Consider the following 17,310-nt stretch of genomic DNA (forward strand, 5'->3'; position numbering starts at 1 on the left):
ACCTAACGCAACATAACCCAACCTAACGTAACATAGCCCAACCTAACGTAACATAACTCAACCTAACGTAATATAACTCAACCTAACGTAACATAACCCAACCTAACGTAACATAACTCAACCTAACGTAACATAACCCAACCTAACGTAACATAAACCTAACGCAACATAACCCAACCTAACGTAACATAGCCCAACCTAACGCAACATAACCCAACCTAACGTAACATAGCCCAACCTAACGTAACATAACTCAACCTAGCGTAACATAACTCAACCTAACGTAACATAACCCAACCTAACGCAACATAACCCAACCTAACGTAACATAGTCCAACCTAACGTAACATAACTCAACCTAACGTAATATAACCCAACCTAACGTAACATAACCCAACCTAACGTAATATAACCCAACCTAACGTAACATAACCCAACCTAACGTAACATAACTCAACCTAACGTAACATAACCCAACCTAACGTAACATAACCCAACCTAACGCAACATAACCCAACCTAACGCAACATAACCAAGCCCAACCTAATGTAACATAACCCAACCTAACGTAACATAAACCTAACGTAACATAACTCAACCTAACGTAACACAGCCCAACCTAACCAACCTAACGTAACATAACTAACGTAATATAACCCAACCTAACGTAACATAACCTAACGTAACATAACTCAACCTAACGTAACATAACTCAACCTAAACATAACCCAACCTAACGTAACATAACTCAACCTAACGTAACATAACCCAACCTAACGCATAACTCAACCTAACGTAACATAAACCTAACGAAACATAACCTAATGTAACATAACTCAACCTAACGTAACATAACTCAACCTACCTAACGTAATATAACCCAACCTAACGTAACATAACCCAACCTAACGTAACATAACCCAACCATAACGTAACATACATAACGCAACATAACCCAACCTAACGTAACATAGTCCAACCTAACGTAACATAACTCAACCTAACGTAATATAACCCAACCTAACGTAACATAACCCAACCTAACGTAACATAACTCAACCTAACGTAACATAACCCAACCTAACGTAACATAACCCAACCTAACGCAACATAACCAACCTAACGTAACATAGCCCAACCTAACGTAACATAACTCAACCTAACGTAACATAACTCAACCTAACGTAACATAACCCAACCTAACGTAGCATAACTCAACCTAACGTAACATAACTCAACCTAATGTAACATAACTCAACCTAACGTAACATAACTCAACCTACCGTAACATAACCCAACCTAACTTAACATAACCCAACCTAACGTAACATAACTCAACCTAACGTAACATAACTCAACCTAGCGTAACATAACTCAACCTAACGTAACATAACAACCTAACGTAACATAACCCAACCTAAAGTAACATAGCCCAACCTAACGTAGCATAACCCAATTTAACGCAACATAACCCAACCTAACGTAACATAACTCAACTTAACGTAACATAACTCAACTTAACGTAACATAACTCAACCTAACGTAACATAACTCAACCTAACGTAACATAACCCAACCTAAAGTAACATAGCCCAACCTAACGTAGCATAACCCAATTTAACGCAACATAGCCCAACCTAACGTAACATAACCCAACCTAACGTAACATAACTCAACCTAACGTAACATAGCTCAACCTAACGTAACATAACTCAACCTAACGTAACATAACTCAACCTAACGTAACATAACCCAACCTAACGTAACGTATCCCAACCTAACGTAACATAACTCAACCTAACGTAACATAACTCAACCTAACGTAACATAACTCAACCTAACGTAACATAACTCAACCTAACGTAACATAACCCAACCTAACGTAACGTATCCCAACCTAACGTAACATATCCCACTCTAACGTAACATATCCGAAGCCAATGTGAACTTACCCAACCTAGGGTAACCTAACCTAGACTTTGAACTGAATACTAGGTCAGGTTAGGTTGCTTTTGGGGGTTACCAACAAAAAAAAAAACGAAAATTTTCACCATAGATCCAAAACATGACTTAGTCTTTATGGTACAGCCCACTTAAAACTGTATTAAAGCTTTGGGGCGCAGTCCCTGGATCCAATATGTGGCTCTGTAATCTTTTGACTTCTGCCCACAGGATGGGTATGGTGTGCATAATAAAAATGTTAAACTAAATTAGCTCCCTACCAACTCTATTGTTAAACACGTCTACAACATTCTCTACAACACCAAATCCAAGAACTACTACTACATCCACCACAATCAAGAATATTATCAACGAAGGACACCTCCCACAGGGTCACCTAACTTAATACTGGAGTATGTGACGCTGCGCTGGTGGATACTAATAATCTTCATCGTACATGAATGGTATACAATACCGACAAGATGAAGAATTCAATACATATGCAACATCTGGGTATCTTTACTGTAGACGTTTCACCATCCAGTGGTTATATCAATACAAATTCAAGGCCATAATGGGAAGAATTTAGTACTATATACAAAAGATACCCAGATATTGCACATGTGTCTAATTCTTAATCTTCAGCGTACTCATCCTCACAGACATTGATCTGTCGCTTGTAGAAGTCTGAGCTCAGCTCAGACTTCTACAACACAATTGTTATCAAACATTTGTTAAGTTATACCATGAATTAAGGAAAGATCCCAGACTTCACCTTACCAAACAAAGCAAAAGTGATAGTAATTATGGACAAGGTAGATTATAGTGGAACAATGAACATGTAATTAGAAAACAGGGGAACTTAGTGCCTCTTAAGAGTGTTTTGAAATGGACATATTTACTGCTATATTTTTATTTTAATGAGGGGTGAGTTGTAAACACAGCGTCATACAACACCTGGGGAATGATTATTATTATAATCATGCGGGAGCGCTAAACCCAGAGGATTATATAGCGCATGTGGGGGGATGGAAGGCGTTCAGGCTCAATTCAGGGAACTGGAGCACAGATCTAATTCCCTAGATCAAGAGCCCCTCACCAGCATCAAGGAACCTCTCTTGAGGGGACCTATGGAATGAGAGGTATTTAGGTTCGATCCTAGGAAGGGAAGGAAAGGTCCGACTCCATGGATCGAGAACCCCTCACCAAGGTCAATGAACCTCCCCAGTGGGCGGGGGGAGATTCTTCATTTTATATGGTTAGGGAGATTACATTAAGTGGGATTTTAGGTTGAGTTACAGCCCAACATATCCTAGTAACATAAAAAAATACCTTTGATAGCAATTAGCACATATTATCTCCATTGTAAAATCACTAAATATTGTACAATTTTAACTATAAATTGTCATCAACTCGGTAGAGCTCCTAAACTTATGTTAACCATAATCAGGTTTGATCCAAGGAGAAAAACATATTTTCAAATCTCTGGATCAAGAGCCGTTCACCAGTATCTAGGCAAGGCTCGATCCAAAGAGGGAAAGGGCGAGCTCCATTCCTTGCATCAAGAGCCCCCTCACTGGCATCAAGGTACTTTCTTACAGTAATATCTGGGATAAATCTGACTGATTCGGGATTTCTTCTACCCTGGCCTTATTGACTCTGGTCAACCAGGGTGTTTGTGGTGGTGGTCTGCAGGGCCTCACTTACTTTAACCCGGCTCTTCAGAAATTTGCAGATAGTGGCCCAGTTTCCTCTTGAAAACTGATGCCTGCGGTACCCCTGCTCTTCACTGGTAGTGGTAGCCTGCACTTTCTCTTATTTTATTTATTTTAATAAGAAGAAAACGCTAAACTGTCGGGGTCACATAGCAATCAGGTTCGATCAAAGAAGAAGTCTAATTCACTGGATCATGAGTCGTCTCTTGAGGTTACTTTCTCCCATATCTTTAACTTCAGTAAGTCATGGCAGTATACAGGGTGGAGCTCTCTCTTCATTGCAAGTGCTCTGAGGCATCCACAGTAGTTTGGATGTTTTATTGGTTGTATGGAGGCAGTTAACAACCTCTGTACATTTCCCATTCTCCCATTTCTCTTGCCTTGAAAGACGCTGAGCACAAAATATTAAGTCATACGAGCATCAAATATTTGAACAGTACAATGCATTAGTGGTGTGGCTTCCCTTGTTTTGAATGCTCTCATTATCCACCCTTTGCTGTATTTGACTTGTTCTCCAAATGACAGATACGACATAATTATTCCCAAATCTTTTACATATTCATTACATTCTGTAAGATAGTCTGCCTATAATCCTTTATGCATGATAGCAGGGGGACAATCAAAGCCAATGGTTAGGCCCCTCAACTTTCCGCTTTCCAGATTCATAACTAGCCTCATGGACCCTATTGTATCTGCTCTTAAAACTATGTATGGAGCCTGCTCATACCATATCATCGAGTTCATTTCACTTCCCAACCACTCTGAGACTGAATACTTCCTGACATTCCTGCGCCTCCTCTGGGTCTTAACGTCCATCTGTAACCCCCGAGTAGTTTCTCTCCTCTCTTTGTCTAGCCTATCAATTCCTAAGTATTTTGTGTAGTAGTATATCTTCCCTGGATCTTTTTTTCTCGTTTCTTAAAAATGTTTTTTCTTGTAGGTTCATATAATTATAATCATGGCGGAGCGCTAAACCTGTAGGATTGTACAACGCATGTGGGGGAGGGGGATGGAAGGTATTAGGCTAATTCAATTCCCTAGATCAAGAGCCCCTCACCAGCGTCAAGGAACCTTCCTTGAGGGAAGACTTGGTATAAACCTTGGTAATAAATACCGACAAGCTGGTTTAGAAAAACACGTAAGTAAACACTAGGACATATTTATTAGAAAACGTTTAGGTCCTGGGACCTCGATCACTTCTAACATACAGAGGTTGAAAGACTATATATAGGCGGATAGTGGTGTGTGTGATGCATGATGACCAGAAGAACGTCACATTGGGATGAGGACGGGTAGACGATGAGATAATGCGACTCCTGATACTCAACCAGTCAAAGCACCACCTACCCAGCAACACAGGAGTCACATGATCTCATCTACCTGTTCTCACCCCAGTATGTCATTCTTCAGGTCACCATGCGTCACTCACACCTCACTCTCCGCCCATACATTCTGTCTTTCAACCTCTATATGTTAGAAGTGATCAAGGTCCCTGGACCGAAACGTTTTCTAATAAATATGTCCTAGTGTTTTTCTAAACCACTTTCAGGCTTAATTCAGGGAACTGGAGCACAGGTCAAATTCCCTAGATCAAGAGCCCCCTCACCATCGTCTAGGAACCTCCCTTGAGGGGTGTCTTTTTGAGTCGTCTTCAGCCTCTGTCCTCAAAATCCATACTCCATGTAGTCTTCTTGTCCCTTCCCAATTATTATTATTATAATCAAGGGGAAGCGCTAAACCCGGAGGATTATACAGTGCCTGGGGGGGATGTGGAAGGCATTCAGGCTTAATTCGGGGAACTGGAGCACAGATCCAATTCCCTAAATCAAGAGCCCCTCACCAACATCAAGGAACCTTCCTTGAGGGGTCCCTTCCCAAACCTTGTCCTGTATTTTAAGCTCATCGTTCTTCCCATATAGCAGTTGAAGTGGGTTACCACTGATCATGCTAATTTCATTTGTCCATTGTAAACCTAGTGACATCTGTGTATAATTTAGTTTTTACTGAACCAATTTTCATACTTTTGATTACAATGGAAGCACTAAACCCTAAAGGTTATACAGTGAAGAGGATTGATGTTGGAATCGGGTAATGAAGTGGCAGATCGGGCGGCCTCCCTCGCGCACACACTTCCTTCTGTTACCCCTCTTGCCCTAGGCCACAGTGATTTCACAAGGGCTGTTTGGAAGGGAATCCGTCATCAGTGGCAAGAGGGCCTTGCACATGCCCTCTCTTCTTCGGCGTTGGGCTCTGTCCGAACTTTTAATGGCCCCTGCCCTTGAGCTCGCCATCCCAACCGCTCGGTGGACGTTGCACTGACTCGCCTTGAGTCGGGCACTCGTGACTGGCAGCTCATCTATATCGCCTTCGGATGACGGACTCTCCGTACTGCCCGTGGTGTCCCTCACAGCCTGAGACGGTGGAACACTTCCTGCTGTGGTGCCCACGTTATCACTCTGCACAGACTACTCTCCGTGCGGCCTTGCGCATACTTGGGGTGCACACTTTCACTCTACCTGTCCTCAACGGGGAGGGGTTTCGCCCTCTGGACCGTCAGGAGATATTGGCCTGTACCTGCTCCTTCCTGCTGGCTTCAGGGCGTATCAGAGACATATGATACATAGTTATTAGTCAAGACATTCTTCCACTTTGGTCGATATTCCCTCTCCTAGCACTGGACGGCCGGGCTCGATACGGCGTATGCAGTCAGTGGCCCTGAAACCCAACAGGAGGAGGTGGTAAAGAGTATGAGGGAGTTAGGGGCTAGAGGCGCAGGGATTAGTGCAAGAGTAAAACTGAAATCAAAGTTGGCGCAATAAGTTAGTTTCCATTCATGTCAAAAAGTCTGCGTTAAAAGATGGACCTTTCAGCGATTAATCATAGGGGAGCGCTAAACCCATAGGGATTATATAGCGCCTGTCAGGGGGAAGGGTAGTACTCAGGCTCAATTCAGGGAGGTGGAACACAGATTCAATTCCCAAATCAAGAGCCTCTCACTAGCATCAAGAAACCTCCCTCGAGTGGGGCCTTTCAGTGAAAACATCAGTTAGTGCAGAGCAATTTAGACACATGAAGTGTATCCTGTGTGCCCTGATACACAGAACAATCTATTAATATAATAAAGTTAAGCACTAAACCCAGGTTTACAATCTATTATTTCAATCATAACTAGGTGCTAAACCATACACAATCAATTATGGTATGTTGGACACTGCAACCAGATAGTCCTTGCAGTGGTTCCAATAGTTTCTCCATGCGGTATCCACGAGCTAGTCACATCCAATGCATAATTATTATAATCAAAAGAAGCACTAAGCCACAAGGGCTATACAGCATCCAATGCATAAGAAAAGACATAGTAGTTTCCCAAACCCAACAATGGTAGGAAGATGGCCAGAATCCTAAATGTGGTTTAGTAGAAAACAATTTGTGGTCTAACCCAGACCATCGTCATTACAATTATAATCAAAACTAAGCGCTAAACCACCAGGGTCATACAGCACTGCTGTGATGAACAGAGAACTGAAATAAAGTCAAGAATAAGGACTACCATCTAAGAAACATGGAGGTCCTGAATAGTAAGTCTTCAAAACTCATTGACATGTTCTGGGTCACTGCAAAATGTGACACGTAAATGGTTAAGAATTCAAACAAGTTGAAGAACGAGACCTGCGCAACATTTGGGAACCTTTATTGTGGAAACATTTTGCCAGCCATTTGGTTCTTCAGTCCAGTACAGAGTCAAATATCACTGACCATTCTGCATATGGAAGGTTTGTGAAGGTCATGGATATGGATAAAATAATGAAAACAATGGGCAGAGTCTATCTTATAGGAAGTAACATGCATCTTTGTATACAGGCTCTCAAAAGGGAAAGATCGAAAAACCACGAGACCAAAATGTAACTCTTGATGAATGGGAGCAAACGTAGTAGTAGTGGGGTGGGCCAAATATATTGGTCACTATATTCTAGTCTTCTCCATGGGGAAATTGAACAGAATTCTTCCTCCATAAGCCATGCGTGTCGTAACAGGCTACTAAAATGCCGGGAGCAAGGGGTTAGTAACCCCTTGCATTACAAAATTTAAAAATCAACTTTCTTTTTGGGTCATACTGCTTCGGTGGGATATGGCTGGTTTGATATAAAAAAAAAGTAAGTCTAGATACAAATAGGGCTGAATAAAGGTGAAGAAGGGTTTGTCTATCATCCTCCCCACGAAAGATGGGATAGTGTTTAAGGATATTCAGACGACTATGAGCAGCAGCTTTCAGGGAAGTTATGCAAGGCTTCCTAAACACTTTGCGATATAAACAGACCTTGGGGATCTTGGAGTCATACAGGTATAGAACAATAAAAGATATAATAGGCAGTCTTGTATAACTTATTTGGGGCATTATGACATATTTAATCCTCTGGGCAATGCCTCTTACTTAGTTTGGTTTCATCTTCAAAGGATTCTCAGCAGTGGCTAGTGTTGTGATACTTAGGAAGACAAGGTTATTACAATCAAAGAGGGAACACTAATCTTACACAGGACTTGCTGCAACTGGATTATGGAAGGCAATCAGGTTCAATCCAAGTTAGGGACAAGCCAAATACCTTGGATCAAGACCACACCAGCATCATAGAACTACCTTTGAGGAGCTGAGGAATCGAAGATAATCGGATTCAATCTATGAAAAAGACGGTAGCTCAATTCCTTGGACCAAGAACCCTTCATCAGCACCTTCCTTAAAGGGTGGTATGTGGTATAAACCACAGAAAATGATATCCATTTTCATACTAGCTTTGAATGTATGAATATAAAAATAACATGTGTAAGTAGTTGAACATAAATGACACAGTAGTGTGCTTTTAGCAGGAGAAAATTAAAGATAGTTTATAAAAATAATTCATATTCCAACTACAGGTGTGAATATACATATTTCTTAAGACAAAATTATGTGGTACTTAGCAAAATGTCAATAGTATGTACACATCACAGTTTATATAACCTATCTCAGCAAGTATCAAAAAATACATATTCCATAATTTAAAATTTGGTAACTTTCATTTATATGCTTTAATATTTAAAAAATACAAAATGTAAAGAAATTTTATACTGTCCCACGGTAACTTTATTGCCACTCCCAAAACACCATCTGATAAAACTATAGTTACGTTCAATTAAAATATTCTGCAGATATCACCTGGCCAAACAAATTGTTAAAATTCATTGTCCTACAATTTAATGCCTGAACATACATTCCAGAAAGCAGTAACCTGGTGGCAAAATATGGACTAATTCACCATTACTCTTCTAATCATATTAATCTAGATTGCACAAAATATTCGAGTCACATGTCATTGTCATTATTACATCTCTCCATCTTCAAAGTTTTGTGTGTATATGAATATATGTATGTGTATATATAGTTGCAAAGGTTAGTGGACCAGTTTGAGAAGGTGTGTATAGGTATAAAGTTGAAAGTGAACATAGATGAGAGTAAGGTGATGAGGGTATCAAATGATTTAGATAAAGAAAAATTGGATATCACATTGTAGAGAGGGAGTATGGAAGTGAATGTTTTCAGATATTTGGGAGTTGATGTGTCAGCAGATGGGTTTATGAAGGATGAGGTTAACCACAGAATTGATGAGGAAAAAAAGGCTAGTGGCACATTGAGGTATATGTGGAGACAAAAAAACATTATCTATGGAGGCAAAGAAGGGAATGTATGAAAGTATAGTAGTACCAACACTCTTATATGGGTGTGAAGCTTGGGTTGTAAATGCAGCAGCGAGGAGGCAGTGGAGATGTCCTGTCTATGGGCTACGTGTGGTGTAAATATTATGCAGAGAATTCGGAGTGTGGAAATTAGGTGGTGGTGTGGAGTTAATAAAAGTATTAGTCAGAAGGCTGAAGAGGGGTTGTTGAGGTGGTTTGGTCACTTAGAGAGAATGGATCAAAGTAGAATGACTTGGAGAGCGTATAAATCTGTAGGGGAAGGAAGGCGGGGTAGGGGTCGTCCTCGAAAAGGTTGGAGGGAGGCGGTAAAGGTTTTGTGGGTGAGGGGCTTGGACTTCCAGCAAGCGTGCGTGAGCATGTTAGGTAGGAGTGAATGGAGACGAATGGTATTTGGGACATGATGAGCTGTTGGAGTGTGAGCAGGGTAATGTTTAGTGAAAGGATTCAGGGAAACCGGTTATTTTTATATAGCCGGACTTGAGTCCTGGAAATGGAAAGTACAATGCCTGCACTTTAAAGGAGGGGTTTGGGATATTGACAGTTTGGAAGGATATGTTGTGTATCTTTATATGTATGTGCTTCTAAACTGTTGTATTCTGAGCACCTCTGCAAAAATAGTGATTATGTGTGAGTGAGGTGAAAGTGTTGAATAATGATGAAAGAATTTTCTTTTTGGGGATTTTTTCTTTTTTGGGTCACCCTGCCTCGGTGGGAGATGGCTGACTTGAAATAAAAAAAAAATATATATACAAGTTTCTTTCACAGAACTTTGCAATACACTACAAGACTCAAAGTACTGTATATTGCTAAAACACTTGGCTGAAAAATTCCTGTAACCAAAACCAAAACGTTGAATTTTTGTGTTATTATTGTTGCTGTTTGGAGGATCATTTGAATTGTGATATCTGCACACTGCTGCCAAGACAGCTGTTGAATGGTGTTTTCTTATATTGGGTCACTACCTTGCTGGGAGAAAACCAATGGGGTGTATAAATATATATTACCAATTTAGAAAGCAGGGTCATATACTCTTTAAGATTTGAGATACTGATGCATTTGAAAATAATTTGCACCATAATTTCAAACACACTTTACTAAAATCTAAATTAAAGTTATTGATTTTTTTTTTTACCAAATTTTGTTTTAGGGATGTTTTGACCACACTATCAAAGTAATAAATTATATTTAACATTATATATAAAGCTTTGCTAGTGAATAATAAAATATATATATATTTTTTTAATGAAAACAGTAAAATGCAAATTTTATATGAACAAATGGAATCTGATCTATGGCATTTTATTAATACCTGGTAGGCAAGGCATATAGCAAAATAATTGTGATTTTGAAAAATAACCATTTATTGCTGCTCAATATGAGCAAACATTAACACTTCTACATTTCCTTTCCTCTGTAATGAACCAGGTTAATATTGACTTTTTTCTTGTCATGCAGAATTCAGAGATCTCAGGCAATTTTTATATTTTTCAACATATGTAGAATGGAATTTCATTCTAACCAAGAGTTACAGAGCTAAACATGTAATGCTATATACATATATACACAATTTATAGTCTGTTGTACATCAAAACAGTTTATGGCTTCAAAATATAACACAAACTTTTATGGATTATGCAAAATTCAACTTATGAAGTTTCAGGTAATCTGAATATCCCTGGGTTTTAGGAGTACCAATGCCATGTTGACCTCCACAAGAGCTACTGCACAGTAACAAAGCTCAATATACACTATCGCCGCCTATCTCGTGATCTAGATCTGTGGCGGCCATTTTTCTTAGCTTTGTGAGGTTTTCCAAATCCATTATCATAATATTTTTTATCGTCTCTGTCGTATTTTTTCTTATCATCAACATATCTATCAAACTTGTTGCCATATTTGTTGGAATATTTATCACTCTTTTCCTTATTCTCATATTTGTTTATTTTGTCATCTCTTGCATATCTATCATTCTTCTCATATCTATCATTGGCTTTGGAGTATCGTTCTACTTTGTCATACTTCTCATATCGGTCATACTTTTCATAGTTTCTCTGGGGTGATCGAGAATGAGACCGGGACCTTGATCTGACAATTAACCCCTTATCTCTGTAAAAAAAAAAAAAATCCAATTAAATACTTAGAAGTGATGAACTGCATTAATAACTAACAATTTAAGCCAAAAAGTGGAAAATGTAATTGCAGAAGTACAATTAAAATCTTAGAGAGAAAAGAATTAAATTAATGTACTGCATTTCATGAATCAAAATACAGTTAAAGTGCAAAGAAACAAAATTGAGGGTTGTCTTTGAATCCTTAACTACAGGAGAGAAAGAATGAAGGAGATAGGAAAAATGGGGTGAGAAAGATGCAGAAGAACATTGGGGAGATGGGAAAGAAGATGTAAGAGGTAAAGAGGAAAAGAGAGGGTAGTGGTTAAATGTGAACAAAAAGAGATGATAGAAAAAAAAAGTGTGTGTGTGTTTCTTTTCATTATCAGTATATATACTTCAGGGTGCTGATGCTTTCAACCCAAAGCTTGTATACTATACAGGTAGAAGGGAAAGGAGACTTTCTGCAAATGATTGAAGAGTGATGGGAAACTCTGTTAGAGTAGGGGAAGAATTTATAGGGAGGATAAAAGAATAAGGGATGGAGGGGGGGAGAACAGGAACTAAAACTTACTTATTTTTTGTAAAACGTGGTGGAGGTGTTACTGTTGGAGATGGAGTTCTCGAGTACTTTTTGTTTCCTCTGTGCTTATCTCGGGAATGGGACCTTGACCGAGTTCGTGATCTTGATCGAGATCTGGAATGTGAATGAGAAGATCGGGAATCACCACGACGCTGCTTCTTGCGGGTGCGACGATGTGATGATCTCGAGTGGCTACGACTTCGACTTCTAGATCTGCTACCACTACTCCCACTTCGTTTTCTTCCTGAGTTTCTAGAAAACATCAGAATGGAATCTTCATTAGCCTACTTTGCAAAACACAAAAAGTGTCCTTAATCCAAAAGTGTCCATGGAACATATCAATTTAGCTCCCAACAAATCTGAAGATCCAAGACACTCATTTTGCATTACTCATTTATAGAACTGCAATACCTATGGCCACACATGCAAATTGTTCTATGCCTCACGATTGTAAATTTATATTAAGCCATGGATGGCTCATGAAAACAGACTGCCAAATATAGGATAAGCAATACATCTGCTAGAACATGATGTTTGTCTATTCATAATACTATAAGACCTATAAAAGCAATATTATAACTTACCATAGCTGTAAGATGAAATTGCAGATAAGTGCACAAAAATGTACCCATTCTAACATCAACTGTTTGCTGTGTGAACTGCATCACTTAGCCTTGACTATTGTAAAACTTTGCCACTTTTTTTTTTTTTTTTTTTTAAATACAAGTAAATAAATTCAGCCATTCAGTTTTCTTTCTGACTGGCTGAATTTATTTTCTTTTAGCTAAAGCTTTTCCACCTCCAAGTTTCTGATTACTAGAGGTTCCTAGTACAAGTACAACTAAGCTGCTTATCATGAGAACATAATCAATCATTCGAATGAAGATTCAAAATTTGAAAATGGTATGTCCAGCTTTTATCAGTTTGAAATCCATACTAGAATGAAAATGGGTTACATCCCAAAATCCACACATTTAGTAAAACATGTAGGAAGGCAAATATAAAAGTGGCTGGCTGATGAGCTACCTAAAAAATCGCACCTCTCACATGGTCCAGTTATCAACTTGCCACCATTCTGACCAAATCACTGTTATATTAAGGAATGCATAATGATTTACTATCTATACCCATAATTCTATTCCACAATCTATATCTATAATTCTATTTCATGTCATTAGTCACAATTATCACCAAATTTAGAGAGAGGAAACATCAGTCTCATTTAATTGGTCAAAACATCCTGTAGAGTATGGCATAACCCTATCCCTAGGATGCAAGCTCAAAGCATGCTGCCACTTTAAGGCAACCCAGCATCAGGGATGGAGGGGAAAAATATTTTATATATATATACATATATTTTTTATATATTTTATTTTTTTTTTTTTTTTTTTAAAAAAGTCGGCCGTCTCCCACCGAGGCAGGGTGACCCAAAAAAGAAAGAAAATCCCCAAAAAGAAAATACTTTCATCATCATTCAACACTTTCACCACACTCGCACATTATCACTGTTTTTGCAGAGGTGCTCAGAATACAACAGTCTAGAAGCATAAACATATAAAGATACACAACATATCCCTCCAAACTGCCAATATCCCAAACCCCTCCTTTAAAGTGCAGGCATTGTACTTCCCATTTCCAGGACTCAAGTCCGACTATATGAAAATAACCGGTTTCCCTGAATCCCTTCACTAAATATTACCCTGCTCACACTCCAACAGATCGTCAGGTCCCAAGTACCATTCGTCTCCATTCACTCCTATCTAACACGCTCACGCACGCTTGCTGGAAGTCCAAGCCCCTTACCCACAAAACCTCCTTTACCCCCTCTCTCCAACCCTTTCGAGGACGACCCCTACCCCGCCTTCCTTCCCCTATAGATTTATATGCTTTCCATGTCATTCTACTGTGATCCATTCTCTCTAAATGACCAAACCACCTCAACAACCCCTCTTCTGCCCTCTGACTAATACTTTTATTAACTCCACACCTTCTCCTAATTTCCACACTCCGAATTTTCTGCATAATATTTACACCACACATTGCCCTTAAACAGGACATCTCCGCTGCCTCCAACCGTCTCCTCGCTGCTGCATTTACCACCCAAGCTTCACACCCATATAAGAGTGTTGGTACTACTATACTTTCATACATTCCCTTCTTTGCCTCCATAGATAACGTTTTTTGACTCCACATATACCTCAACGCACCACTCACCTTTTTTCCCTCATCAATTCTATGATTAACCTCATCCTTCATAAATCCATCCGCCGACACGTCAACTCCCAAGTATCTGAAAACATTCACTTCTTCCATACTCCTCCTCCCCAATTTGATATCCAATTTTTCTTTATCTAAATCATTTGACACCCTCATCACCTTACTCTTTTCTATGTTCACTTTCAACTTTCTACCTTTACACACATTCCCAAACTCATCCACTAACCTTTGCAATTTTTCTTTAGAATCTCCCATAAGCACAGTATCATCAGCAAAAAGTAACTGTGTCAATTCCCATTTTGAATTTGATTCCCCATAATTTAATCCCACCCCTCTCCCAAACACCCTAGCATTTACTTCCTTTACAACCCCATCTATAAATATATTAAACAACCATGGTGACATTACACATCCCTGTCTAAGACCTACTTTTACCGGGAAGTAGTCTCCCTCTCTTCTACACACCCTAACCTGAGCCTCACTATCCTCATAAAAACTCTTTACAGCATTTAATAACTTACCACCTATTCCATATACTTGCAACATCTGCCACATTGCTCCTCTATCCACTCTATCATATGCCTTTTCTAAATCCATAAATGCAATAAAAACTTCCCTATCTTTATCTAAATACTGTTCACATATATGCTTCAATGTAAACACCTGATCTACACATCCCCTACCCACTCTAAAACCTCCTTGCTCATCCGCAATCCTACATTCTGTCTTACCTCTAATTCTTTCAATTATAACCCTACCGTACACTTTTCCTGGTATACTCAGTAAGCTTATTCCTCTATAATTTTTACAGTCTCTTTTGTCCCCTTTCCCTTTATATAAAGGGACTATACATGCTCTCTGCCAATCCCTAGGTACCTTCCCCTCTTTCATACATTTATTAAACAAAAGTACCAACCACTCCAACACTATATCCCCCCCTGCTTTTAACATTTCTGTCATGATCCCATCAGTTCCAGCTGCTTTACCCCCTTTCATTTTACGTAATGCCTCACGTACCTCCCCCACACTTACATTCTGCTCTTCTTCACTCCTAAAAGATGGTATACCTCCCTGACCAGTGCATGAAATTACTGCCTCTGTTTCTTCCTTAACATTTAAAAGTTCCTCAAAATATTCTCGCCATCTACCCAATACCTCCATCTCCCCATCTACTAACTCCCCTACTCTGTTTTTAACTGACAAATCCATATTTTCCCTAGGCTTTCTTAACTTGTTTAACTCACTCCAAAATTTTTTCTTATTTTCATTAAAATTTCTTGACAGTGCCTCTCCCACTCTATCATCTGCTCTCCTTTTGCACTCTCTCACCACTCTCTTTACCTTTCTTTTACTCTCCATATACTCTGCTCTTCTTATAACACTTCTGCTTTGTAAAAACCTCTCATAAGCTACCTTTTTCTCTTTTATCACACCCTTTACTTCATCATTCCACCAATCACTCCTCTTTCCTCCTGCCCCCACCCTCCTATAACCACAAACTTCTGCCCCACATTCTAATACTGCATTTTTAAAACTATTCCAACCCTCTTCAACCCCCCCACTACTCATCTTTGCACTAGCCCACCTTTCTGCCAATAGTCGCTTATATCTCACCCGAACTTCCTCCTCCCTTAGTTTATACACTTTCACTTCCCTCTTACTTGTTGTTGCCACCTTCCTCTTTTCCCATCTACCTCTTACTCTAACTGTAGCTACAACTAAATAATGATCCGATATATCAGTTGCCCCTCTATAAACATGTACATCCTGGAGCCTACCCATCAACCTTTTATCCACCAATACATAATCTAATAAACTACTTTCATTACGTGCTACATCATACCTTGTATATTTATTTATCCTCTTTTTCATAAAATATGTATTACTTATTACCAAATTTCTTTCTACACATAGCTCAATTAAAGGCTCCCCATTTACATTTACCCCTGGCACCCCAAATTTACCTACTACTCCCTCCATAACATTTTTACCCACTTTAGCATTAAAATCCCCAACCACCATTACTCTCACACTTGATTCAAAACTCCCCACGCATTCACTCAACATTTCCCAAAATCTCTCTCTCTCCTCTACACTTCTCTCTTCTCCAGGTGCATACACGCTTATTATAACCCACTTTTCACATCCAATCTTTATTTTACTCCACATAATCCTTGAATTAATACATTTATAGTCCCTCTTTTCCTGCCATAGCTTATCCTTCAACATTATTGCTACTCCTTCTTTAGCTCTAACTCTATTTGAAACCCCTGACCTAATCCCATTTATTCCTCTCCACTGAAACTCTCCCACCCCCTTCAGCTTTGTTTCACTTAAAGCCAGGACATCCAGCTTCTTCTCATTCATAACATCCACAATCATCTCTTTCTTATCATTTGCACAACATCCACGCACATTCAGACTTCCCACTTTGACAATTTTCTTCTTCTTATTCTTTTTAGTAATCTTTACAGGAAAAGGGGTTACTAGCCCATTGTTCCCGGCATTTTAGTTGACTTTTACAACACGCATGGCTTACGGAGGAAAGATTCTTATTCCACTTCCCCATGGATATAAAAGGAAAATTAATAAGACCAAGAACTATTAAGATAAAATCAAAGAAAACTCAGATGAGTGTGTATAAATAAATGTGTACATGTATGTGTAGTGTGACCTAAGCAGAAGTGTTATAAGAAGAGCAGAGTATTTGGAGAGTAAAAGAAAGGTGAAGAGAGTGGTGAGAGAGTGCAAAAGGAGAGCAGATGAAAGAGTGGGAGAGGCACTGTCAAGAAATTTTAATGAAAATAAGAAAAAAATTTGGAGCGAGTTAAACAAGTTAAGAAAGCCTAGGGAAAGTATGGATTTGTCCATTAAAAACAGAGTAGGGGAGTTAGTAGATGGGGAGAGGGAGGTATTAGGTAGATGGCGAGAATATTTTGAGGAACTTTTAAATGTTGAGGAAGAAAGGGAGGCGGTAATTTCATGCACTGGCCAGGGAGGTATACCATCTTTTAGG

At 39.2% G+C, this 17,310-nt stretch overlaps 1 protein-coding gene across 2 annotated transcripts in view; it reads right to left on the bottom strand.

Annotated features, from left to right (window-relative positions):
• Positions 1-8,536: 8,536 nt before the first annotated feature.
• Positions 8,537-17,310, bottom strand: part of LOC128701300 (cyclin-L1) — a 77,956-nt gene continuing 69,182 nt past the window's right edge. For both annotated transcript variants that reach the window (XM_053794956.2, XM_053794957.2), the window contains exons 8-9: positions 12,069-12,329; positions 8,537-11,492 (exon numbers count right to left, since the gene is read on the bottom strand). In XM_053794956.2, coding sequence (XP_053650931.2) covers positions 11,135-11,492; positions 12,069-12,329 — 619 coding nt within the window. In that variant the 3' untranslated portion in view covers positions 8,537-11,134. The remainder of the gene's footprint in view (positions 11,493-12,068; positions 12,330-17,310) is intronic.

Source organism: Cherax quadricarinatus, chromosome 72, assembly GCF_038502225.1.
Source record: "Cherax quadricarinatus isolate ZL_2023a chromosome 72, ASM3850222v1, whole genome shotgun sequence".
Taxonomy (NCBI): Eukaryota; Metazoa; Arthropoda; class Malacostraca; order Decapoda; family Parastacidae; genus Cherax; species Cherax quadricarinatus.